Raw genomic sequence first — 25,706 nt, 5'->3', positions numbered from 1 at the left:
TATAAACGGCTATAAACAGAATATGTGGGCGTTATAGAAATCAATAATAATAATAATATAGTGGCTATAAGTTGGTATAACCGGTAAATATCAGTTATAAACCTCTGGAGCCTCCGGGTGCCCAAATGACCGTTTATAGCTGCTAATCACAGATTTGAACTGCCGTTTTTAACAGGCCTCCTCCTGGTCCCTTTTTGCCTGCTTCGTCACAGTGGTCTCTGGCTGCTCTTACTCTTCTTAACTTTGCACTTCTCTCCCCCTCCCCCCAGATGCTGCAGTATTGTTGGATAAGCCATCCCAGCATCATCAATCCCATCCACCCCTTGATCTGATAGAGATGGGCCAAACTGTTTTGCTGGCGAACAGTTCACAGCAAACAAGGGGTGTTCACAGGGCCGGCTCTAGGCTTTTTGCCACCTATTATTATTATTATTATTATTATTTATTGTATTTATAAAGCGCCAACATATTACGCAGCGCTGAGGCAAACTTGTGAGGATGCCGCCCCCTCAATGGGTAGTATAATTGTCCCCAGATAGCCTGGAGTGGGTAGCAGCCAGGAAGGGGGGGGGGGGATTAGCTCGTTACTTCCTGCAATGTCGCTCAGGTGGGAGGCATTGCAGGAAGTGACGAGTGGTGATACACACGCTGGAACGTGGAAGGAAGAGGTGAGTAATTGCTCCCCCGCCCGCTGCCTGACCACACGCTGCGCAATTAGCTGGAGGGAGAGAGCAGACGGGAGACCCAGGTGAGGGGGGGCCCGACCCCCCCTCCCCACGGCTGTGCCCGCTGCCCCCCCCCCTTCCTGGCTGCTACCCCCTCGAGCTCGGGTGCCCCCCACACCCACGGCCAGGGGGGTGACGCCCCCCACCTTTGCCGCCTGAGGAACCTCCCTCACCCTGCCTCATGGGCAGCCCAGACCTGGGTGTTTGCTGTTCGTGTTTAACACTAATTTTCTTTAGAAAAAATGTGTGTTCGCTTTTTCCCTTATAGACTTTAATGGCAGGTGAGCAGCTGCCAACTTCAGCAGTTAATAGCAAAGCTCCTTTACGTGCTAGAAAGACCAAATTTGCAGGGTATGTGGAGGGGAACAGTCGGTACAAGAGGGAAAAAAAATCTCAAAGACCTTATAGTTTTTGAGAAAGTAGATTTTAAAGTTTCATAGGAAAAAAAAGATTTCATTTAAATGCGGTAAATGACAGATGTAAATGTAGTAAACCTAACAGTAGTGTAAATTTACATATATCAAAAGAAAGAGCAATGCATTTCATGATGGGGTTTCCAGGGGGTCCCCCCCAGAGCCCCCCACACCAGAAACCATGCAGGTTGGTATAGCTTAGGGTGTGAAGCCCCACATGGCCGGGGCTCTGCATCCTGGCTATCCCAGCCTGCATGGGGGACAAGGAGTTAAAGAGGCTCGGGAGGGGGGACCCCACGTCATTTTTTAAAAAGATTTCCCACACTCTAAACATAAAAATGAAAAGTTTCAAAAAAATAAATAAAAAATAGGTAAAGTTGCCAGGGATCTTTATACAGCCATATTTCGGCAATATAAAGATCCCTGGCCAAAGCGTTTCCAGGGGTCTGTACGCAAAGCGTATGGACCGCCTGTAAACCCCGTCATGAAATTAATTGCTCTTTCTTTTGATATATAAAATTTACACTACCATTAGGTTTGCTACATTTTCTGTCATTTACTGCATTTAAATGTATTTATTTTTTTCTTATGAAACTTCTTCCCGAAATTGGTCGCATTGTTGGTCGGGCATGCATTTGGCTGCACCGATTTTCATCCAATTGGATTGTATTAAGCGAATTGGATGGTCAATCGGCCGCCAAGTCGACTGATGTATGGCCACCTTCACTGGTTTTTGGTTAAGTGCTTCAGAAAACAGAACTGTATTTGACCCAAGTTGGGTCAAATAGCTCAGAGAAACTCTTTTGCATGGATAACAACTGAAGTTTCTCAACTCTTCCTGTACTGGAAAACAATATGAAACTCTTTTCTTTGCTACTAATGTTCTATTTCTTAGCTTGAATACACATACAATTCATTATATCAGAAGTGTATTTTCACTTCAGGTTTACTTTAATAAAGATGTTTATGATATAATAATGTTGAGAAACACTGCTCTATAGCACTGATTATAGCATGGAAGAATATAATTCATTTTAGAAGAGAAAAGAAGTCCCTTACCAATGCCGAATCCACACAAGAACAGAACGTACACTAGTAAGAATTTGAGGACATCATGTAAGATCACCTGGAAGTATAAAATGGTTTTGTCATGATAAATATGCAATATTGTATTAACCATTGACATACAGTTAATCAGTATTTTATAAACACAATTTTTAATGAAATGTTACATTCTTCCTAAGGAACATATAACACCCGCAAAATGGGGGAGAGGGAAAAAAAGACACTCAATGGCTTCAGCATATTATCTTATACAGTATATAGAATATCCAGTTTGGCAAATGAAGAGTACAGAAAATCCGGAAGATTTACAATTAGCACATGGAAGGGGCTGATTCACAAAACTTATCTCATGGATTATTTCTCATTGTCCTGATTCACAAACTGTCCGGTGTGCTCTCTTCACAAACTTTTCTCAAAATATATCTCTCTTTGGTGCGGATTCACACAACTTATCTCATGATTTATGATTTCTCTTTATCTCTCCTTGAAGAAAATTCATAAAACGTTTCTCATGATTGAACTCTCCTTCAGGTGGATCCATAAAACTTGCCTTACGATGTATCTCTCATGGGGGTGCAGATTGAGCACTGGCCGTTAACCTGCCGTTCTGGTTAGTGACACGCGCATTACCGGGCTAACCAGAATGTTGCTATGGTAATGTGCATACCCATAGCACCACGAGCGTTAGTAGAGTGTGCGCGCTAATGGGTTAACAGCCGGTGTTCCCCTCCTGTGCTAGTAATGGTAAAATTGCTGTGCTCTCCAGTGGCGTAGCTAGATATTAAGGGGCCCCATAGCAAAATGGTTGTGAGGTCATCATATCTAGGTACTCTTGAGCCATGCCACCTGCCCCTACCCTAAGAATATGAGTTGACAGGGTAATTTTCATTCTCATGCAATGCACACTGTGTATAGTCCATGAGCACTGAGACAAAGTCAGAGGGTGGAGTAAAAATGTGAAGTTTATAGTGAACACATCAAGTACCATCTGGACCCCCTCTTCTCCAGGGCCCCATAGCAATTGCTATGGCTGCTATGGCTATTGCTACGCCCCTGGTGCACTCCTTGGGACTGATGCATAAAACTTGTCTCAGGATTTATCTCTCCTTAGGGCTGATTCATAAACTTTTCTCACAACTTAACTCTCCGTGTGGCTTATTCATAAGCAGTATTATGATTTGTGCCTCCTTGGGGTTGATGCACATAGCTATGGTAATATTGCCATTCGCAGGCAGCACACGGCAATATTACCAGTACTAGCAGCAGCAGTGTACCATGCGCTGCTCAATTACCATACCAAGGGTGTATTTTGCATAAGGCACTGTAGGCACATGGCTACAGGCGCTTGCTGATGGTAAGGCAGGTTTTTTTGGGGGGGTTTTTTGGCTGTTACAACCACCTATAACTATTCATTTTTTTTCTATGTTTAATATATTAGAGCAAAACGTTAATTTTGAGTTTCATACCACTTTGAGCTTTTTATGATAACATATGTTAAGCACTGCTACTTGCCCTTTGTATCATAACACTGTATATTCCCAGGGATTGAACTCCTCTTGTGTAATACATCATGTTTATCCAGCCAAGAACCACGGCCAATACAATAAAGATCAGCTGCTCCTGTACTCCAATCACAAAACAGATTGTTGAGATGATGACCAGCAGGGCTTGTATGAAGCTGCAAAACAAAAAACACTAATGTAAAACTGTTACTATGGTCAGTGCAGCATGTAAATGTTTTATAGGAACACAGCAGACGGTTTAACTGTTTAAAAAGAGATTTGCATTTGTTGACAGCAGCCTCATTAATTTGTAATTTAATGGATTAAAGAAAAACTCTACTTATATCATAAATGTGCGCAGTTAGCCCTTAAAGCGGACCTGAATTCAGAACTTCCTCTATGCTCTAAAAAGATACGCAACAGAATAATATCCTTGAAAGAAAAACATTTGTTACGGCGGATACAAAACCTACAATAAATCTGCATTCTGTCTACTTCCTGCTTTCACGGAGGCAGACATATGCAAAGCCAGGACAAGGTCCTTCAGCACCCAAGGCTGAGACACCAAAGTGCGCCCCTCCATGCCTCCCACCCGAGCCGTCACACACTGATTGCTGTTAGACTAAGAAGCGGCCCAGGGCCCCTAAACCTTAATCTCTAGTTATCTGGCTTGCAGGCACTGCCATGTATCCCCTTTTCTTATTTCCCCCTGCTTCAAACACAATAGGGAATGATAGCTGAGTGAGTTGTGCACCCCCTCCTACACTGCGCCCTGAGGCTGGAGCCTCTCTGGCCTCTGCCTCCGCCCTGTACCTAGGGTTAACATCCTGTGCTTACCAATTAGCTCTCTGCCGTGGCTGTCAGCTAACAGCTGAGGGATAAAATTACAAATTTACAATTTGCACTCACCAATTCTACCCGTAACTGCAGCAAAACGCATGCTTGCAAACTAATGAAAGTCTCGACTGCTTCGCACCACAATTACAATGTGATTTTCACTGTGGAAGGGCCATTGTGCTACCTGCATTGCAAAGTGTGTGTATGTGTGTGTATGTGTAAAGTAAGTGTGTGTGTATATAAAGTAAGTGTGTGGGTGTGTGTATAAAGTAAATGTGTGTGTGTGTGTGTGTGTATAAAGTAAGTGTGTGTGTGGGTGTGTGTGTGTATAAAGAAAGTGTGTGTGGGTGTGTGGGGGTGTATATAAAGTAAGTGTGTGGGTGTGGTTTTGTGTCTAAAGTAAGTGTGTGGGGGTGGGTGTATATAGTAAGTGTGTGGGTGGGTGTGTGTATAAAGTAAGTGTGTGTGTGTGTGTGTGTGTGTGTGTGTGTGTGTGTGTGTGTGTGTGTGTGTGTGTGTGTGTGTGTGTGTGTGTGTGTGTGTAAAGTAAGTGTGTGTGTGTGGGTGGGTGCGTGTGTGTATAAAGTAAGTAAGTGTGTGTGTGTGTGTGTGTGTGTGTGTGTGTGTGTGTGTGTGTGTGTATAAAGTAAGTGTGTGTGTGTGTGTGGGGGTGCGTTTGTGTGTGTATAAAGTAAGTGTGTATGTGTGTGTGGGTGGGTGTGTGTGTGTCTAAAATAAGTGTGTGTGTGGGTGTATGTGTGGGTGTATGTCTAAAGTAAGCGTGTGTGTGTGTATAAAAGTAAGTGTGTGTGTGTGTGTGGGTGTATGCGTGGGTGTATGTCTAAAGTAAGCATGTGTGTATGTATAAAAGTAAGTGTGTGTGTGTGTGTATAAAGTAAGTGTGTGTGTGGGTGTATGTCTAAAGTAAGCGTGTGTGTATGTATAAAAGTAAGTGTGCGTGTGTGTTTAAAACTGTATAAAAATAATACTTTTACAAAACTTACAAAAGAAAATGAAACCAGGCATCAGATAAAACTGATTGTAGGTCTGACGGCCTGAGCCTGAAAATGGTTATCCCCTGGATAGGAGAAAAGATAGTCAAAGGTAAAATTACATATTTTGTAACATCCCTTCCATATCCTTATGATTAAAGCTATAAAAACAGGGAACACCAAGAGCCCCAATAGTGTAATTCGTACTGGACAAGGTGGCAATAAGTTTGTATTGCTAAATACTCACAAGTCAGGGTCACCAGCAGGCAACCACTGTAAAGGCAGGTGGGGAGATTGTCCTGACCCCACTCAGGATTAAGAAGTCGCTCTCTGTAGACAGGAAGAAAGGGTAGCAACCCTCCACCAAGGGTGGACTCGAAATTGTATACAATGAACAGAGGGGCCAAAAGTATAAGATTATATTAAATGAGCTTAAAAACCAACTTAAATGGCAAAATTGAAGGAGGAAGTGGTGGTCTTACCTCCCTCAAGCAGACACGACAACGACTGTGATTCAGACAGTCAAACACATTTATTAGGAACTCCAAAAAGAAATGCAACTCTCTGGGAGAGGCGCTTAATTTGAATCCATGTGCAGATTGTTTGATACTCCTCTCTATATTGCCTGATGAAGCGGGGTTGAACCTGCGAAACGTGTTGCATTTCTTTTTGGAGTTCCTAATAAATGTGTTTGACTGTCTGAATCACAGTCGTTGTCGTGTCTGCTTGAGGGAGGTAAGACCACCACTTCCTCCTTCAATTTTGCCATTTAAGTTGTTTTTTAAGCTCATTTAATCTAACATTATGATTAAAGCTGTTGATCTATAGTTGGCCACTTCCTGGTCACTGGAGAGTGGTGGGAGATGATGTCACAAGGGTGGGGCAGAAGACAGAGGCGTTTCTAGTCCTCCAAATCAACCCATCCTGGGTGTGGCTGAACCAGGAAAAGCCATCCCATGGAAGATATCTCCACCGCCTCCACACACCAGGTACAAATCAACCCTATCCACCAAAAAAAACCTACCTAAACATGAACTTACATCCAGACCTGTTCTCCAACCACCTGCTATGTATATACAAAAATATATAGATAGATAGATAGATAGATATCATTTTTTTTTTTGATATTTAACAAACAGGAACCATTTTGATAAAGCGTGGCAGCCCTAGACGCAGGGGTGTAACTAGAAATCGCTGGGCTACCCTGCAAACTTTGGGTGCCGAGCCCCCCCCCCCCCCCCCCTTTTCCAATGAACCAATGTTATTCAGTTGGCTAGTACACACTTGAATGCGTTTTCCCCATGTAGATAAAAACAGACAGCAGTAAAGCACTGCAGGCATTTTCTCTATCAATTACATTCGTTTCTGTGGTAAAACGTGCATGTTTTCACACATAGGCCTCAATTCATAAAAGTTAGTGCGGTAGTTCAGAGAAGCGTGGGAAATTACCGCTAGCGGTAAATGAGGGTTTTTGCAGTGAATTCATAAAAAAAAAATTCTGAGTGCGATGTGATTGCGATAGCAGCCGGTAAGTGTATGGTAAGTGTGCGGTGTGGTGTGGAAAGCTGTCGGTATAATTTGCTGAGTGCGGTCGTTTGCGTCTGACTTCCTAATGACAAGGTGCATGCTGGGTAGAAGTGGGCAGTTTTAGATACACGTTACTTATTTATTATAAATGATTATAATATATATATATATATATATATATATATATATATATATATATATATATATATATATATATAAATTATTCTTATAAATTATCTAACTCTGTATGATTTCTAAAAGCCTGGGTGATATTACAACCACCCTTCCTCCTCTGTATCCTTAAAAATTCCATAACATTAAGTTCAAAGGGCTCCGTTTGCCACCTAAAATGCTACTGTGTAGAGCAAGCTTGCCAGGTCTTTGCTGGCGATAACAACATGTTATTTATCACTTCCTTACTCCCCCTTTTCTTTTTTTCATGAATACACTTAATTCAGTTTACCGACACAAACAACGTTTTCATTAACGCAATATTACCACATGCGGTAAAACATGCGTAAAACAGCGTACGTTAAAAAGGGGCGATGGGAAAAAAGGGCGCCGGGTTTTTAACGATAAACATGGATTACGTTTAAAAATGTATTTCGTTTAAAAGTAATGTTTTTAAACGTTATAAATCATTAAATAATGTGTATTAAATCGGCAATTGTAAAAACGTTAATCTTTCGTTTAAATAATGAAACGCATAATAACGTTTAAAAAAAAAATTACTAAGTAACCCTCCCTGTACCTACCCCTAACCCCTAGACCCCCCTGTTGATGCCTAAACCTAAGACCCCCCCTGTTGGTGCCTAAGTAACCCTCCCTGTACCTACCCCTAACCCCTAGACCCCCCTGTTAGTGCCTAAACCTAAGACCCCCCTGTTGGTGCCTAAACCTAAGACCCCCCTGTTAGTGCCTAAACCTAAGACCCCCCTGTTGGTGCCTAAACCTAAGACCCCCCTGTTGGTGCCTAAACCTAAGACCCCCTGTTGGTGCCTAAACCTAAGACCCCCCTGTTAGTGCCTAAACCTAAGACCCCCCTGTTGGTGCCTAAACCTAAGACCCCCCTGTTGGTGCCTAAACCTAAGACCCCCCTGTAATTGTTTTCGTTTAAAAATAATGTAAAAAAAAAAAAAAAAAGTAATGTTTTTCGTTTAAAAATAATGTTTGGGAAAAATATTGTACTGGTTTTCGTTTAAAAATAATATTTAAACATGTATAAATCATTAAATAATGTGTAATCATGAGAAACAGTAATAAAACATTAAGTCTCCGGGTGCCGCTTTTAAAACGTTAGTTTTCTCCGGCGCCCTTTTTTCCTACCGGGCGCCCATTAAACGATATTTATTATAGAAGTGAATGGCGGCGCCCGATTTGTCCACTAGCCTCAGGCGCCCGAATTTACTGTTTCCCGTAAAACATGCGTTAAATTTGATAAATCCACTATCTACAACATACCATGCGGTAATTTACTGCTTGTGGCGATAACGCATGCGGTAATGCTTTATGAATCGAGGCCATACAGACACACATTTTGTGCAGAAAACGCATACAGAAAACCGACAGACGAGTGTGCTCCCAGCCTCAGCTTATTACACTCACTCTGACCATCTCTTATGGAGCTGAACTGGCTCTGCAGACTTCTCCAGCATCACTACAGGACACAGCACTTGGGGAGGGGTAGAGAAGTTGGGGGCTGGGCATTGTACAGAAGAGCCTGCTAAACACTGAATAGGGGCCATCTATGAAACTTTGTATGATTCCTTATCGGTGGCTGAGCAGACGCAGTCATTAGTTTTTTTCTCTCCGTGCCCTTAGTTGTCAGTCTCTCAGGACAGGGAAAAGATACTACTCTCCCCACAGGGCCCCCTGCAGCTTCTGGGCCCCCCTGCAGCTGAATCCCTTGCAGGGTTTGTTGTTATGCCGCTGCCTAAACGCAGGCAGTCTCTGCTGTGGGCGTTTGTGACACTCTTGAGAACTTCTGATATGTTTTTGTATGTGGGTATAGGCTATTTCCTTTTACTTTTTCTGGTGCAGCACGGGCAACTACTAGGTTGCGTTTGTTGATATTCAAGTTTTAAATGTATTATTTGTTAATTAAGGTAGCACTAAACTACTTTGTGCTGCTATGCAATTGACTTATTTTCTCAATCTCTGCTGTGCTCTACAAGTATTATGTTATGTTTTTTTGCTGCATATTTATTCCATTGTATTTAAGCTGCTAGGCCAAATTGGCCTTTTGGACAGCATATGCATCAATACTTTGCTACCAAATAAAAGAGTTTTTGAAACTAAATTTTTTTTTTGCGGTAAAAATAACGTGTTTTTGCAGATTTTGCACGCAATAGGGATTTGGGTGTGTGCTGCAGAAATCTGAAGCATGCCATCTAGATCTGCGCTGCAGTGCGATCTGGATGGCAAGCCCATACCAGTGATAGGCCATGTTTCCCTCGCCTGCAAAGAAATTCTGCAGAATGGGCCTGGATTCGGACATAGTGGAAATGGCCCTAAGGATTTGATCCTAATCCCAACTTGTTACAGGACCTGTGTAACAGCCAGACACCTGTCCACAGAAGAAATCAATCAGACTCAAACTAGCTGCCATGGCCAAGACCAAAGAGCTGTCCAAGGGGGTCAGAGACATAATATTAGACCTGCACAAGGCTGGACAGGGCTACACGACTGTTGCCAAGCAGCTTCGTAAGAAGGCAGAGAACAGTTCAGGTGGCCACTAACTATCCAATTTGTAGTGAAAAATTGTTCGATTGATCAGAAATTCTGATCGGATTGGTTGTAAATAATCTCCGTCAACGGGCACAATCAATTGCAAACTATTATAAAAATAGTTGCCCGATTAGATTTTCATCAAATCAAAATTTGAATTTTCTTGTTGGTTGTGATAGATAGGAAGCAAAGATTGGATCGTTGATAGTGTAGTGAATGATTTTTCTTCCGATCAAAATTTTCTGATCGCTCGAATGATTTTTCACTGCAAATTGGATCGTTAGTGGTCACCTTAAGTGTGATAATTCGCAAATGGAGGAAACACAAAAGAACTGTCAATCTACCTCAATCTGAGGCTCCATGCAAGATCTCCTGTCATGAATAGTGATGGGCCGAATATAAAATTTTGGGTTTGCGAATTTCGAATCCGACATCGTTTTTTTTTTTTCAAATGTCCATTTGAACATTAAAAAAAAACTCTGAATATTAAAAAAAAAAGACTTTAAAAAATTGGTAAAGTTGCCAGGGATCATTATGCAGCCATATTGTGTGTGGCTGTATAGCGATCCCTGGCCAAAGCGTAACGACTTCGGAGGGGTTTCCGGGGGTCAGTACGCACCCCCTGGAAACCCTGTCATTGAATTCATTGCTCTTTATTTTGATATATGTACATTTACACTACCGTTAGGTTTGCTACATTATCTGGCATTTAAATGTATTCTTTTTTCCTATGAAACTTTAAAATCGATATTCTCAAAAACTATAAGGTCTTTTTGAAAAAGAGAAAACAAATTCCTCTTTTTTTCCCTTCTTGTAGCCACTCCACATACCCTGAAAATGTGGTGTTTCTAGCATGCAAGGAGGCTTTGCTATTAACTGCTAAAATCGGTGGTCATTAAAGTCGACAGGAAAAATGCAAATGTGAAAATTTTTTTTGGTAAAAAATGTGTTTAACGCGAATTTCGAATACCGCTGGTTCGCTGCAAAGTATTCGCCTGGCGAATACTTTGACTCATCTCTAGTTATGAAGTTGCAATGATCATGAGAATAGTGATGAAGCAGCTCAGAACTACACGGGGGGAACTTGTCAATGATCTCAGGGCAGCTGGTGCCATAGTCACCAAGAAAACAATTGGTAACATACTATGCTATAAAGAACTCAAATCTTGCAGAGCCTGCAAGGTCCCCCTGTTTAAGAGAGCCCACGTGGAGGCCTGTCTGTAGTTTGCCAATGCAGAATGATCCATACAAGAACTCAGTAAAAGTGCTGTGAACAGACCAAAATCGAACACGTTGGCATTAACTCAAATGAACACCAAATAACACCATCCCCACCATCAAGCATGGAGGGGTACGCCTTATGCTTTAGAAATGTTTTTCTGATAAAGGGGAAAGGACAACGGACAGGGCCATGTAGCATCACATCTTGGGTGAGCACCTCCTTCCCTCAGTTAGGGCATTAAAAATGTGTGAAGCTGTCAAACATCAGCCTCAAAACCTTACTGACTTGGAGAGGATCCGCAAAGAGAAGTGGGCCAAAATTCCTCCTGAGATGTGTGTAAACCTGGTGGCCAACTACAAGATACGTCTACTTTAACCTCTGTGATTGCCAACAACAGTTTTGCCACAAATCACTAAGTCATCTTTTAGTAGTGGATCAAATACTTATTTCACTTTGTACAATTCACATCAAGGTTCAAAGTGCTTTTGCAGTTTCTGGGGGGGGGGGCGCTCTGCGCACCTGTGATTGGAGGCCAGCCTGGTGGTGCGCTGATCCACCTTTTGCGCAATTTTACATATTACATTTTACTTGGTGGCGCACCCAGGCTATGCATATGCATAGGTTAGGATTTAGTTAGTGTTAGGTCCCCACCCATTGATGATGACTTCTCCGCAGTGGGAGGGACGAGTACTTAACAAGTTGAATGCAAGCTGTTACAGGAAACCAACATCCTCCAGTGGTAGACAGGTCATGTGTATGCTAGGTGTGTATTTTATCCCACAAGTGGGGCTTGCACTCTCTTGCAGGTAGGCACTTATCTGTTTTTAAGTAGCGCTGTTCATTTCCTTGCCATGTACTAATTTAATTCATTTTCGGTCAGCTGCTCCCACTTAACAGCCTTGCTTTTAGTGTATATGCAGAGCTTCTGTTTGGGTTCAAGGTGCGTTTGCAGTTTCTGGGGGGGGCTCAGCGTACCTGTGATTGGAGGCCATTCGGAGGCAGCCTGGTGATGCGCTGATCCACCTTTTGCGCAATTATTTCACTTTGTACAATTCACATCAAGCTTTGACTTTTGGGAACTGGGTTTTTGAGGGTTCTTTTGTTGCTGTTTTGTCTCTGACAGTTATAATAAACCTACCTTTATAATTTTAGACTGGGCATTTCATAGACAAAGGGAAAAAAATTATATATATATATATATGTATATATATATATATATATATATATATATATATATATATATATATATATATATATATATATATATATATATATACACATATATATAGATATAGATAGATAGATAGATAGATAGATAGATAGATAGATAGATAGATAGATAGAGAGTTAGAGAGAGAGCTTATACAGCAACACTGACCTATACTAGCTACTAGGAGCTAGATACTGTACCTCTAGAATAATTAGGTATAAGGCCCAAACAAAAGTATAGATTTGCCCAATAATCTCAAGAACTCCATCTGTTTGGGAGCGTGCTTTCATAACCTAAAGTGAGGAAACACAAATAACGCTTTATACATTTGTCAGTATATCTTATCTATATACAGTATATAAAATCGGATGTATGTATGTGTGTGTGTGTGTGTGTGTGTGTGTGTGTGTGTGTATGTATGTGCCGCGATCACACGAAAACGGCTTAACCGATTTGAACGAAACTTGGTACACAGATCCCTTACTACCTGGGATGATATGTTCTGGGGGTCTCGCGGCCCCCCTGCACATGTGGGCGGAGCTACAAACAGCAAATCAGATTCTACCCATTCAAGTCAATGGAAAAAATGTAAAAGGCTGCCATTCTCACAGTAATCAAGCCAGAGTCCCCACACTTGGCACAGTTGGTCACTTGGTGACCGAGGTTACAAATCCAGGAAAAGTGGGCGGAGCATAAAACAGCCAATCAAATTTCAGCCGTTCATTTTAAATGGGAAAATGTAATTTGCAGCCATTCTTAGACTGTTAATCACAGGGTTCTCAAACTTGCCACACTTGGTCACTGGGTGAATGTGATTAAGATTCAAGAAAATGGGTGGAGCCTACAACAACCAATCAAAATTCACCTATTGATTTTCAGGGGGAATATTTAAACTGCTGCTATTCTTATACTTTTAATGGCAGAGGCTTCAAACTTGCTACAGTCGGTCATTGGGTGACTGGGGTCAAAATTCACTAAAGGGGTGGGGCCACATACAGCCAATCAGATTTCCTTGGTGGATAAACTGCTTCCATTCACACATTTTTGATGCCAGGAACCTGACAGCTCACAAACTTGGTCATTGAGTGACTGTCTGTCAAGGTTACAAAAAGTGGGCGGAGCCAAAACAACTTTTATTAGGAAAATATAAACTGCAGCCATTCTTACACCGTTAATGGCAGGGTTCTCAAACTTTGCACAGTTGGTCATTGGGTGACAGATTAAGATTTTGGAAGGTGGGTGGAGCCTACAACAGCCAATAAAAATTCACCTTTTGATTTTCAAAGGGAATATTTCATCTGCTACCATTCTCTTATACTGGTAAAAGCAGATGCCTCAAACCTGGTACAGTTGGTCACTGGGTGACTAGGGACCAAATTCAGGAAGGGGGCGGAGCCACAAACAGCCATATTTGTTTATTTTTCAATGGGAATATACAAAGTATTGATACCAAGAACCCCAAAGTTGATAAACTTGATAATTGAGTGACTGTATGGCAAAGTTAGAAAAAGTGGGCGGAGCCAACAACTTCATTTTTTACATTGCAGGGTTCCCAAACTTTACACAATTGGCCAATGGGTGACTGGGATGAATATTCAGAAATATGGGTGGAGCCTACAACAGCCAATCAAAGCGTACCTATTGATTTTCAAGGGGAATATTCACATTGCTACCATTCTTACACTGTTAGTGGCAGAGGCCTCAAACCTGATACAGTCAGTCATTGGGTGACTGGGGTCCAAATTCACTAAAGGGGTGGAGCCACAAACAGCCAATCAGATTTGTTAGATTGATTTCAGCCATTCTGTTATTGGCAGGGTTCTCAAACATGACACAGTTGGCCACTAGGTGACTGGGACTAATATTCAGAAAAGTGGGTGGAGCCTACAGCAGCCAATCAAAATTCACCTTTTGATTTTCAAGGGGAATATTTACATTGCTGCCATTCATGCACTCTTAATGGCAGAGACCTAACATCTGCTACAGTCAGTCACTGGGAGACTGGGGTTTAAATTCTGAAGGGAGCGGGCCAAAAACAGCCAATCAGATTTATTTAATTTCAATGGTAAAATGCAACTTATTGATGCCAAAGACCCCAAAGCTCATAAACTTGGTCATTAAGTGACTGTATGTCAAGATTAGAAATAGTGGGCGGAGCCAAAAACAACTAACTTTTTGCATGGGGAAATGTAAACTGCAGCTTTTCTTACACTGTTAATGGCAGGGTTCTCAAACTTTACACAGTTGGTCACTGGGTGACTAGAATTAATATTCCAAAAAGTAGGTGGAGCCTACAAGAGCCAATCAAAATTCACCTATTGATTTTCAAGGGGAATATTGAAACTGCAGCCATTCTCACACTGTTAATAGCAGAGGCCTCAAACCTGCTACAGTCAGTCGTTAAGTGTTTGGGGTTCAAATTCAGTAAAGGGGCGGAGCCAAAAACAGCCAGATTTCTTTGCTGGATAAACTGCTTATATTAGCACAATTTTGATGCCAGGAACCCAAAAGCTCACAAACTTGGTCATTGAGTAGTGACTGTGTGTCAAGGTTACAAAAAGTGGGTGGCGTTAAAAACAGATTTTTCTGGGAAATTGTAAACTATTTTTCTGGGAAATTGTAAACTGCAGCCCTTCTTCACTGTTAATGGCAGGGTTCTCAAACTTAGCATAGCTGGTTACTGGGTGACTGGGATTAATGTTCAGAAAAGTGGGTGCAGCCTAAAAATGCCAATCAAAAATCACATGTCACTTTTCAAGGAGAATATTAAAATTGCTGCCATTCTTGCACTGTTAATGGCACAAGCCTCAAACCTGGTACAGTTGGTCATTGGGTCACTGAGGTTCAAATTCAGAAAAGAGGACAGAGCCACAAACAGTGAATCAGATTTATTTAATTTCATGGGAAAATACAAATTATTGATGCCAAGGACCCCAAAACTCACAAACTTGGGCATTGAGTATTGACTTTGTGTCCAGGTTACAAAAAGTGGGCGGAGCCAAAAACAAATTTCACTGGGAAAGTGTAAACTGCAGCCCTTCTTACACTGTTTATTTCAGGGTTCCCAATCTTTGCCCAGATGGTCACTGAGTGACTAAGATTAATATTCAGGAAAGTGGGTGGAGCCTATAATAGCCAATGAAAATTCACCTGTTGATTTTCAAGTGGAATATTTAAATTGCTGCCATTTTTACACTGTTAATAGCAGATGCCTCAAACCTGCTACAGTTGGTCATTGGGTGACTGGGGTTCAAATGCTGGAGAGGGGTGGAGCCACAAACAGCCTATCTGATTTGTTTAATTTCTATGGAAATATACAAATTATTGATGCCAAGGACCCCAAAGCTCACAAACTTGGTCATTGAGTGTTTGTGTGTTAGGGTTAGAAAGTGGGCGGAGCCAACACCAGTCAAATACATACCCGGGCAACGCCGGGTCATCAGTGGGTGGAGACAAATACAAATTTCACTGGGAAAATGGCAGGGTTTTTAAACTTTGCACAGTTGGTCACTGGGTGACTGGGATTAATATTCAGAAAAGTGGGTGGAGCCTACAAAAGTGAATAAAACTTCACCTGTTGCTTTTCAAGGGGAATATTTAATTGCTACCATTCTTGAACTGTTAATGGCACAGGCCTCAGTACCTCAGACCTGGTACAGTTGGTTATTGGGTGACTGGGGTTCAAATTCAGAAAAGGGGGTGGAGCCAGACACACCCAATCAGATTCGTTTCATTTCAATGCAGATTATTGATACCAAAGACCGCAAAGCTCACAAACTTGGTCAGTGAGTAATTGTGTGTTAGGGTTAGAAAAGTAGGCGGAGCCAACACCAGCCAAATACATACAATGCCGGGCAATCAGCTAGTAATAAATAATAATATCAGAATGATCTAGATTCTAGAACATGGCTGCTGAGTAGGGAGCGACAGTTGGGATATCCTAACTAGCTAAATCTAGCAGGGGAACTGGAATATACTATAACAAAAATATAAACTATTTTAAATAACAAAGAGAGGCTGTTGTGACAGCACAATCGGTACTGTATTTTTCAGAATTTAAGAGGATACGGACTATAAGTTGCACCTAGGTTTAGAGGGAAAAAAATAAGGAAGAAAAAAATATATACTAATTCAGGAGCATCTTGTAGATGTTCTCCCTCTAATTATTTTGTCCCGCTTGTACCTCCTGTGTCCCCGTGTACTCCTGTGTCTCCATGTGTCCACCTGTGTCCCCTATGTGTCTTCTTCTGTCCTCATGTGTTCTCTGTGCCACTTGTGTCCTCCTCCGTGACCTAGTTGGCCCTCCTGTGTGCTTGTCTGCCCTCCTGCTTCTTCTTCTGCCCCTTTTGTGTCTTGTTTATGTCTGCCCTCCTGTGTCTTTGTTACCCTTTCGGCCATGTTTGTCCCCCTCTCTGCCCTCCTGTGCCCCCTCTGCTGCCGGTGTATAGGTATTTGCAGTGGCAGCGCATCTCACCTCATTTATCGGCTCCCCTAGTGCTGGCTTCTGCTGATCATGTCATCAGCAGAAGCCTGCACTAGGGGAGCACTACGGGAGAGAAGAGGTCTGGGATCACCACTGGAGCCGATGAATGAGGTGAGACGCCCTGCCACTGCTCATACCTATACACGGGCAGCAGAGGGGACACAGGAGGGCAGAGAGGAGGACACATGGGGACAAGGCAGGGAGTTCTCGACATCACGGTGGGTCAGCGGTTTGTATTGGTGGGGGTTTGTAAGTCGGGGACTCCTTGTCTTTGGAATATAAGAAAGTGACTTTTTCTCCACATTTTTGGGGGAGAAAAAGTGCGTCTTTATGCTAAAAATCTAATATAAATGCTCCAATTTCCCGACTGAATGATGAACCTAAATCAAGGGTGCCCATTAGGTCGAGCGTGATCTACCAGTAGATCGCGAAGGACTTCACGGTAGATCCCGACTCCACTACATTTTCCATTCTGTATATATGTTACGGCCAGAACCCGAAGTTTGGCCACTTCTAGTTCTGGCCGGCCACTTTGGGTTCTGGCCGGCCAATGTGCGAAGTGGCCGCTGCGCTGTGGCCAATGTGAGGAATGGAATGATTCATGTAAAATGAATGCATCTTCTGGCCGCAGCGCAGCGGCCAAATGTATCGCAACCTTGTTAATTTAATGACATTAAGCCGGCGGCAATGAAACAGATGAAGCCGCCGGCTTTTGCTCCGCCTCTCTCTCCCCCCCCCCCCCTCCGCCTCTCTCTCTCTCCTTTTTTTATGGGCAGCCGAGGGGGGGCACGCGTGAGTCGTTCGTCGCGCTAGGGAAAGCAGAGCGGGGAGGCTGCAAACATTGCTTCTGCCAGCACCCGCTCTGCAAGAACAGCAGGGAAGCCTGCAGCGACGAACAACTCTGGAGGGGATACGCGTGTCCCCACCGGCTGCCAATAGTAAGGGAAGGAGAGAGAGGCGGGGGGAGGAGAGAGAGGCGGAGCAAAAGCCGGCGGCTTCATCTGTTTCATTGCCGCCGGCTTAATGTCATTAAATTAACTAGGTTGCGATACATTTGGCCGCTGCGCTGCGGCCAGAAGATGCATTCATGTTACATGAATCATTCCATTCCTCACATTGGCCGCAGCGCAGCGGCCACTTCGCACATTGGCCGGCCAGAACCCGAAGTGGCTGGCCAGAACTAGAAGTGGCCAAACTTCGGGTTCTGGCCGTAACATATACACGTGTGCTCCTGAAATTGTACATCGGTAGATCATTTTGACCTGCTATTTTTTTTAAAGTAGCTCACAAGTAGTGTTGGGCGAACACCTAGATGTTCGGGTTCGCGAACGTTCGCCGAACATCGCCGCGATGTTCGGGTGTTCGCGCCGAACTCCGAACATAATGGAAGTCAATGGGGACCCGAACTTTCGTGCTATGTAAAGCTTCCTTACATGCTACATACCCCAAATTAGCAGGGTATGTGCACCTTGGGAGTGGGTACAAGAGGAAAAAAAATATTTGAAAAAGAGCTTATAGTTTTTGAGAAAATTGATTGTAAAGTTTCAAAGGAAAAACTGTCTTTTAAATGTGGAAAATGTCATGTTTCTTTGCACAGGTAACATGCTTTTTACCGCCATGCAGTCATAAATGTAATAAAGATAAGAGGTTCCATAAACAGGGACCGGCAACGCTAACCCAGCAGCAGCAGCACACGTGATGGAACAGGAGCAGGCGCAGGAGGAGAAGGCCATGCTTTTTGAGACACAACAACACAGGCCTTGCATGAGGACAAGAAGCGTGCGGATAGCATGCTTTTTACCGCCATGCAGTCATAAATGTAATAAAGATAAGAGGTTCCATAAACAGGGACCGGCAACGCTAACCCAGCAGCAGCAGCACACGTGATGGAACAGGAGGAGGCGCAGGAGGAGAAGGCCATGCTTTTTGAGACACAACAACACAGGCCTTGCATGAGGACAAAAAGCGTGCGGATATAGCAGCAATGCTTTTTGCCGCCATGCAGTCATAAATGTAATACAGATGAGAGGTTCAATAAACAGGGACCGGAAACGCTAAACCATCCCAGATGTTCATTGGTCATGTTACTTGGTTGGGGTCCTGGAGTGTTGCGTAGTCGTTTCCAATCCAGGATTGATTCATTTTAATTTGAGTCAGACGGTCTGCATTTTCTGTGGAGAGGCGGATACGCCGATCTGTGACGATGCCTCCGGCAGCACTGAAACAGCGTTCCGACATAACGCTGGCTGCCGGGCAAGCCAGCACCTCTATTGCGTACATTGCCAGTTCGTGCCAGGTGTCTAGCTTCGATACCCAATAGTTGAAAGGTGCAGATGGATTGTTCGACACAGCTACGCCATCTGACATGTAGTCCTTGACCATCTTCTCCAGGCGATCGGTGTTGGAGGTGGATCTGCACGCTTGCTGTTCAGTGGGCTGCTGCATGGGTGTCAGAAAATTTTCCCACTCCAAGGACACTGCCGATACCATTCCCTTTTGGGCACTAGCTGCAGCTTGTGTTGTTTGCTGCCCTCCTGGTCGTCCTGGGTTTGCAGAAGTCAGTCTGTCGGCGTACAACTGGCTAGAGGAGGGGGAGGATGTCAATCTCCTCTCTAAAGTCTCCACAAGGGCCTGCTGTTATTCTTCCATTTTGACCTGTCTGACTCTTTCTTCAAGCAGTTTTGGAACATTGTGTTTGTACCGTGGATCCAGAAGTGTATAAACCCAGTAATTGGTGTTGTCCAGAATGCGCACAATGCGTGGGTCGCGTTCAATGCAGTCTAGCATGAATTGAGCCATGTGTGCCAGAGTCCTGCCAGAATCCTCATCATCCTCTTGTGAGCGTTGTGATTAGAGTTGAGCCGAAATTTTCGTAATTTAAATTACGGTAGCGTAATTGCCATTAAAATCGTAATTGAAAATACCGTAAGCGTAATTTTCAACGCGTAATTTCGCGTTTCGTTCATGCCGTAATTTCGCATTAAACGCTACCGTAATTTCGCGTTAAACCATACCGCTCCGTATAATATAAAAAAGCCGCCGACTTTAAGGGTTAATAGCAAAGCCCCCTTAAATGCTAAGAGCCTCAAATTTGGAGAATATATTAAGGAGATCAGGAGGAATAAGAGGAAAATTTTTTTTTGCAAAAAGACCTTATAGTTTTTGAGAAAATCGATGTTAAAGTTTCAAAGTAAAAATGTATACATTTAAAAACCCGCCGACTTTAACGGTTAATAGCAAAGCCGGCTTAAAGTTTAGGAACACCAAATTCCTAGGGTATATTAAGGGGATCAGTGGGAATAAGAGGAAATTTTTTTTTTTCAAAAAGACCTTATAGTTTTTGAGAAAATCGATTTTTAAGTTTCAAGGGCAAAAATGTCTTTTAAATGCGGAAAATATCAGTTTTTTTTGCACAGGTAACAATAGTGTATTATTTTCATAGATTCCCCCAAGTGGGAAGAGTTTTACTTACTTCGTTCTGAGTGTGGGAAATATAAAAAAAAAACGACGTGGGGTCCCCCCTCCCAGACCTCTTCAACCCCTTGTCCCCCATGCAGGCTGGGATAGCCAGAATGCGGAGCACCGGCCGTGTGGGGCTCCGCACCCTGACTATACCAGCCCGCATGGTCCATGGATTGGGGGGTCTCGGAAGGGGAGGGGCAGCCAAGCTTTCCCCTCCCCCTCCGAGCCCTTGTCCAATCCAAGGACAAGGGGCTCTTCTCCACCTCCGATGGGCGGTGGAGGTGGAGGCCGCGATTTCCTGGGGGGGAGGTTCATGGTGGCATCTGGGAGTCCCCTTTAAAAAGGGGTCCCCCAGATGCCCACCCCCCCTCCCAGGAGAAATGAGTATAGAGGTACTTGTACCCCTTACCCATTTCCTTTAAGAGTTAAAAGTAAATAAACACACAAACACTTAGAAAAAGTATTTTAATTGAACAAAAAACATAACCACGAAAAAAGTCCTTTAATATTCTTAATTAACCATTAATACTTACCTGTCCCTTTAAATAAATGATCCCACGCAATATCCTCGGAAATGTTCTATCAGTTACAATGTAACAAAGTTATTACAATGTAACAACTTTGTTACATTGTAACTACGCCGCACCCGACGTCACTCGCCGCTCAGCCGCCGCATACGCGTCCGTGCAGGACGCTAAGTCCCCGCTGGCCCCCGCTGTCCACCCCGCCCACATCTGTCACCCACATGTCCAATCCATGGACCATGCGGGCTGGTATAGTCAGGGTGCGGAGCACCGGCCGCGTGGGGCTCCGCATTCTGGCTATCCCAGCCTGCATGGGGGACAAGGGGTTAAAGAGGTCTGGGAGGGGGGACCCAACGTCGTTTTTTTTTTATATTTCCCACACTCAGAACGAAGTAAGTAAAACTCTTCCCACTTGGGGGAATCTATGAAAATAATACACTATTGTTACCTGTGCAAAAAAAACTGATATTTTCCGCATTTAAAAGACATTTTTGCCCTTGAAACTTAAAAATCGATTTTCTCAAAAACTATAATGTCTTTTTGAAAAAAAATTTTTTCCTCTTATTCCCACTGATCCCCTTAATATACCCTAGGAATTTGGTGTTCCTAAACTTTAAGCCGGCTTTGCTATTAACCGTTAAAGTCGGCGGGTTTTTAAATGTATACATTTTTACTTTGAAACTTTAACATCGATTTTCTCAAAAACTATAAGGTCTTTTTGCAAAAAAAATTTTCCTCTTATTCCTCCTGATCTCCTTAATATATTCTCCAAATTTGAGGCTCTTAGCATTTAAGGGGACTTTGCTATTAACCCTTAAAGTCGGCGGCTACCTAACATTGATCCATGCGTCAACTTTTCCGCTTGGGAGCATGGCCATACGCATTAATTTCGTAATACCCACTGTAATGCGAAAATTCCGCGAAAATTACGCTTACGCGAAATTTCGCTAAATCCTTCTTCATTACGATTATGTACTTACGGCCATAATCGTAATTACACTAATTACGCGAAATTTCGCGAAATCGTAATTACGTCATTACGCTCATCTCTAGTTGTGATAGTTGTTGTGATGCATCATAGTCGTCACCTTCTTCCTGGTCTGCTTCTGCTGACCATTCGCGCTGAATTGTGGAAGTCCAACGTGCACCGCTCTGGCCCTCGTCAGTGGTGGCAGGAAATTCCTGCTCCAACTCCAGCTGTTCCTCCTCCTCTTCTTCGTCATAGCTGCTGGGGCCAGCGTTTCCTGAGGTGGATGGCCTGATGTTGGTACCATCACGCTGATCGTTTTCTCCTTCAGATTCCCCCAGTTGCATCATGACAGCTGTTTCCTTGATTTTCAACATTGACCTCTTCAGTAAACACAGCAGTGGTATGGTAATGCTGACTGAAGAGTTGTCACTGCTCACAAGCAACGTGGATTGCTCAAAATTTTGGAGGACTTGGCAGAGGTCCAACATGTTGGCCCAATCGGATCCACAGAAGCTTGGCAGCTGGCCGGATGCGCCTCGGTACTGCGCCGTCATGTACTGGACCACTGCACTCTTCTGCTCTCAAAAGCGGGCTAGCATGTGCAGCGTAGAATTCCAGCGCGTAGGGGCATCACACAGCAAGCGATGGTGGGGGAGTTGGAAGCGCTCCTGCATCTTGGCGAGTGCCCCCGAAGCAGTACTGGAATTTCTACAATGTTTGGCCACTCGACGCACCTTCAACAGAAGATCGGCCACGCCTGGGTATGTCCTCAGGAACCGCTGAACTACTAGGTTCATCACGTGCGCCAGGCAAGGGATGTGTGTCAGCTTAGCCAACCTTAAAGCGCGAATGAGATTACTCCCATTATCACACACAACCATGCCCGGTTTCAGGTCCAGCGGTGCCAGCCACAAATCCGTCTGTTCCTTTATTCCCCTCCAAATTTCCTCCCCTGTGTGCTGCTTATCCCCAAGGCAGATCAGCTTCAGCAACGCTTGCTGACGCATGCCAACAGCTGTGCTGCACTGCTTCCACGATCCTACTGCTGCTGGGTTAGCGTTTCCGGATGAGGTACAGCTTTGAGATGCGTTGGAGGAGAAGGAGTCAGAGAGGTAGGTGCTGCTGTTATCCAGTGGGAGGGACGGCGGTGCAGCTGTTTGCGGCGTGGGCAACACCCGCACCGTAGCAGGTGAGGAATCGCTGCCAGGCTCCACAAGGTTCACCCAGTGCGCGGTAAGGGAGATGTATCGACCCTGGCCAAACGCACTCGTCCAGGTGTCAGTGGTGAGGTGAACCTTGCAGGCAACGGCATTCTTCAAGCTTCGGGTTATTTTGCTGACCACGTGCTCATGCAACTCAGGCACTGCAGAGCGCGCAAAGTGGTAGCGGCTGGGAACCACGTAACGTGGGATGGCCACTGACATCATGCCCTTGAAGCTGTTTGTCTCCACCACTCGATATGGCAGCATTTCGCAGGCCAGAAGCTTGGCTATGCTGGCTGTTAGTGCCACGGCCCGGGGGTCATTTGCTGGCAATTTCCTCTTGCGCTCAAACATCTCCGAGACAGACAACTGAACCGTAGGGCTGCACACTGAAGGGCTGTTGGTTGTTGTGTTTGATGAAGACTGGGAGACCTCAAGAGCACTAGTCCGGAAAGTGACAGTGTCAGCGTCGTCTGATGTTTGTGAATGTTGTGAACCATGCAATGGCTGGGCTACTGCTGCTGCTGAGGCGGGTCTGGTGGTGAGTCTGGTGACCCCAAGGGAGGCAGTGTTGCTGGTACCCTGTCCTGCCGCGTTTGCCCACAGAGTGGGATGTTTGGATAGCATGTGGCGGCTCATGCTGGTGGTGGAGAGTAGTGTTGGGCGAACAGTGTTCGCCACTGTTCGGGTTCTGCAGAACATCACCCTGTTCGGGTGATGTTCGAGTTCGGCCGAACACCTGGTGGTGTTCGGCCAAACTCTTCGGGGTTCGCCGAACTACTGAATGCATGGCCGAACAGGGCCCCTGTTCGGCCGAACAGGGCCCTGTTCGGCCGAATACTGCCCCCCATGGGGTCGCAGGCATAAGGGGGGAGCATGCCCCGATCGCGGGGGGGTCGGAAATTCCCCCCACCCCCTCCGCTAGCGCTCCCCCCTCTGCCCGCTTCCCCATACAAAAAGTTTGAAACAAGTTCAATAGTACCTGGGCTGGTGGCACTGGCTGGCAGTGGAGTGAGGAGGAGGAGGAGTCCGAGTAGCAGAGTGACGTTGAGGCCGGGCAGCGGGCGGTTCAGCGCTAGTACCCTTGTGGTACTTCCGCCCTTTCTCTGACCTCACGTCCTCTGCATACGAGGGTACGCATCACGCGTACCCTCGTATGCGTCATCACGCAGAGGACGTGAGGTCAGAGAAAGGGCGGAAGTACCACAAGGGTACTAGCGCTGAACCGCTCGCTGCCCGGCCTCAACGTCACTCTGCTACTCGGACTCCTCCTCCTCCTCACTCCACTGCCAGCCAGTGCCACCAGCCCAGGTACTATTGAACTTGTTTCAAACTTTTTGTATGGGGAAGCGGGCAGAGGGGGGAGCGCTAGCGGAGGGGGTGGGGGGAATTTCCGACCCCCCCCGCGACCGGGGCATGCTCCCCCCTTATGCCTGCGACCCCATGGGGCCCCCAAAATGGGCATGTTCGGGGGTCCCATTGACTCCCATTGAGTTCGGCGTTCGGGCCGAACATGCCGAACATCTGGCCCATGTTCGGCCTGTTCGGCCCGAACCCGAACATCCAGGTGTTCGCCCAACACTAGTGGAGAGGTTGTTAATACTTTTCCCCCTGCTCAGGCGGGTCTTGCACACCTTGCAAATCGCCATGGTAACATCCTCAGTGCAGTCTTCAAAGAAAGCCCAGACTTTGGAGCACCTGCCTTGCTGGCGATTTCTGTTTGCGCCTCTTTTGCCTCTCACTTGAACTTCCACGCTTGTGGTGCCTGAAATTGCGCGCCGCCTACCTTGTGGCACAAGGCGAACTCGTGCAGCAGTGGGTTCTTCAACAGACTCATCTGTGCTGCTGCTACGACGGCGATGTTCTCGTTCACAAACAAAATCTGGGTCTATGTCCACATTGTCCATACCCTCCTCTTCCATCTCCTCAAATTCGTCATATGTCATTGCGGGGTGCCGCCGCCGTGGAGTAGAGCTCCCCAGAACAACCTCTGCGCAGCTCACTCCAACGTCGTCTTCCAGAGCTTCTCGGCCGACCTCCTGCAATTGCAACCCCTCCTGCCCAACTTGCTCTGGAATTTGGGTTTCAAAGTCCTCGGACTCGCCTTGTATTTCAGTGCCCGGTGCATTTCCCACAGTTAATGGTTGTGAATCCGGGCACAACATTTCTGGCTGTTCCTCCATTGACCTTTCAAAGGTGGAAGTTTGTTGGCCTGGGAATAGCTCCTGCGAATACCCCATTGTGTCCTGAGGTAATTCATCGGACTGGTTATCTGGCAGTTGTGTGCGTGGTGTCGCTGCCGGTTGTGTCAGCTTTGTGCCCACTGGCTCCTTGTAACTGGCTGAGGACTTGGACCTTGTGCGTGATGTGCTGGTGCTGCTTAACCCACTGCTGGACGCTTGAGAGGTCATCCAAGTAATTATCTGGTCCTGTTCTTTTGGATCTGTGAGGGTTGTTGTCCTGGACAACATGGGCGGTATTGAGTGGGTTTTCTTGGGTGCTCCCCTGTGGCCTGTACATGAACCGTCAGGGGAAACACCTCTTCCCTTGCCCCTCCCTCTTTCACCAGATTTCTTCCTCATTTCACTTATCCTTAAAGTACACGCTGACTGGCAGCAGTACAGTGGCAGTACAGAAATGCTATACAGTGGTGGGTGAGCGGTGTACCACTATTGCCAGCAGCGACACAGAGCACAATGCTATACAGTGGCGGGTGAGCGGTGTACTACTGTTCCCAGCAGACACAGAGTGGCAGTAAACACAATGCTATATAGTGTGGCTGAGCGAGCGGTGTACTACTGTTCCCAGCAGACACAGAGTGGCAGTAAACACAATGCTATATAGT

General features: G+C 45.0%; 1 protein-coding gene and 1 long non-coding RNA gene across 6 annotated transcripts in view; one reads left to right on the top strand and one right to left on the bottom strand.

Moving 5' to 3' along the window:
• LOC137547308 (uncharacterized) overlaps nt 1-25,706 on the top strand; it is a 135,837-nt gene that overhangs the window by 42,246 nt on the left and 67,885 nt on the right. The gene's annotated exons all lie outside the window — the stretch shown is intronic.
• Nucleotides 1-25,706, bottom strand: part of LOC137547307 (transient receptor potential cation channel subfamily V member 3-like) — a 100,866-nt gene that overhangs the window by 12,180 nt on the left and 62,980 nt on the right. For all 3 annotated transcript variants that reach the window (XM_068270753.1, XM_068270754.1, XM_068270755.1), the window contains 4 exons: nt 12,421-12,513; nt 5,547-5,620; nt 3,716-3,881; nt 2,198-2,264 (listed from right to left, as the gene is read on the bottom strand). In XM_068270753.1, coding sequence (XP_068126854.1) covers nt 2,198-2,264; nt 3,716-3,881; nt 5,547-5,620; nt 12,421-12,513 — 400 coding nt within the window. The remainder of the gene's footprint in view (nt 1-2,197; nt 2,265-3,715; nt 3,882-5,546; nt 5,621-12,420; nt 12,514-25,706) is intronic.

This window comes from Hyperolius riggenbachi, chromosome 2, assembly GCF_040937935.1.
Source record: "Hyperolius riggenbachi isolate aHypRig1 chromosome 2, aHypRig1.pri, whole genome shotgun sequence".
Taxonomy (NCBI): Eukaryota; Metazoa; Chordata; class Amphibia; order Anura; family Hyperoliidae; genus Hyperolius; species Hyperolius riggenbachi.
The sequence above is the reverse complement of the archived record's forward strand: the minus strand, read 5'-3'. Positions and strand labels throughout refer to the sequence as shown.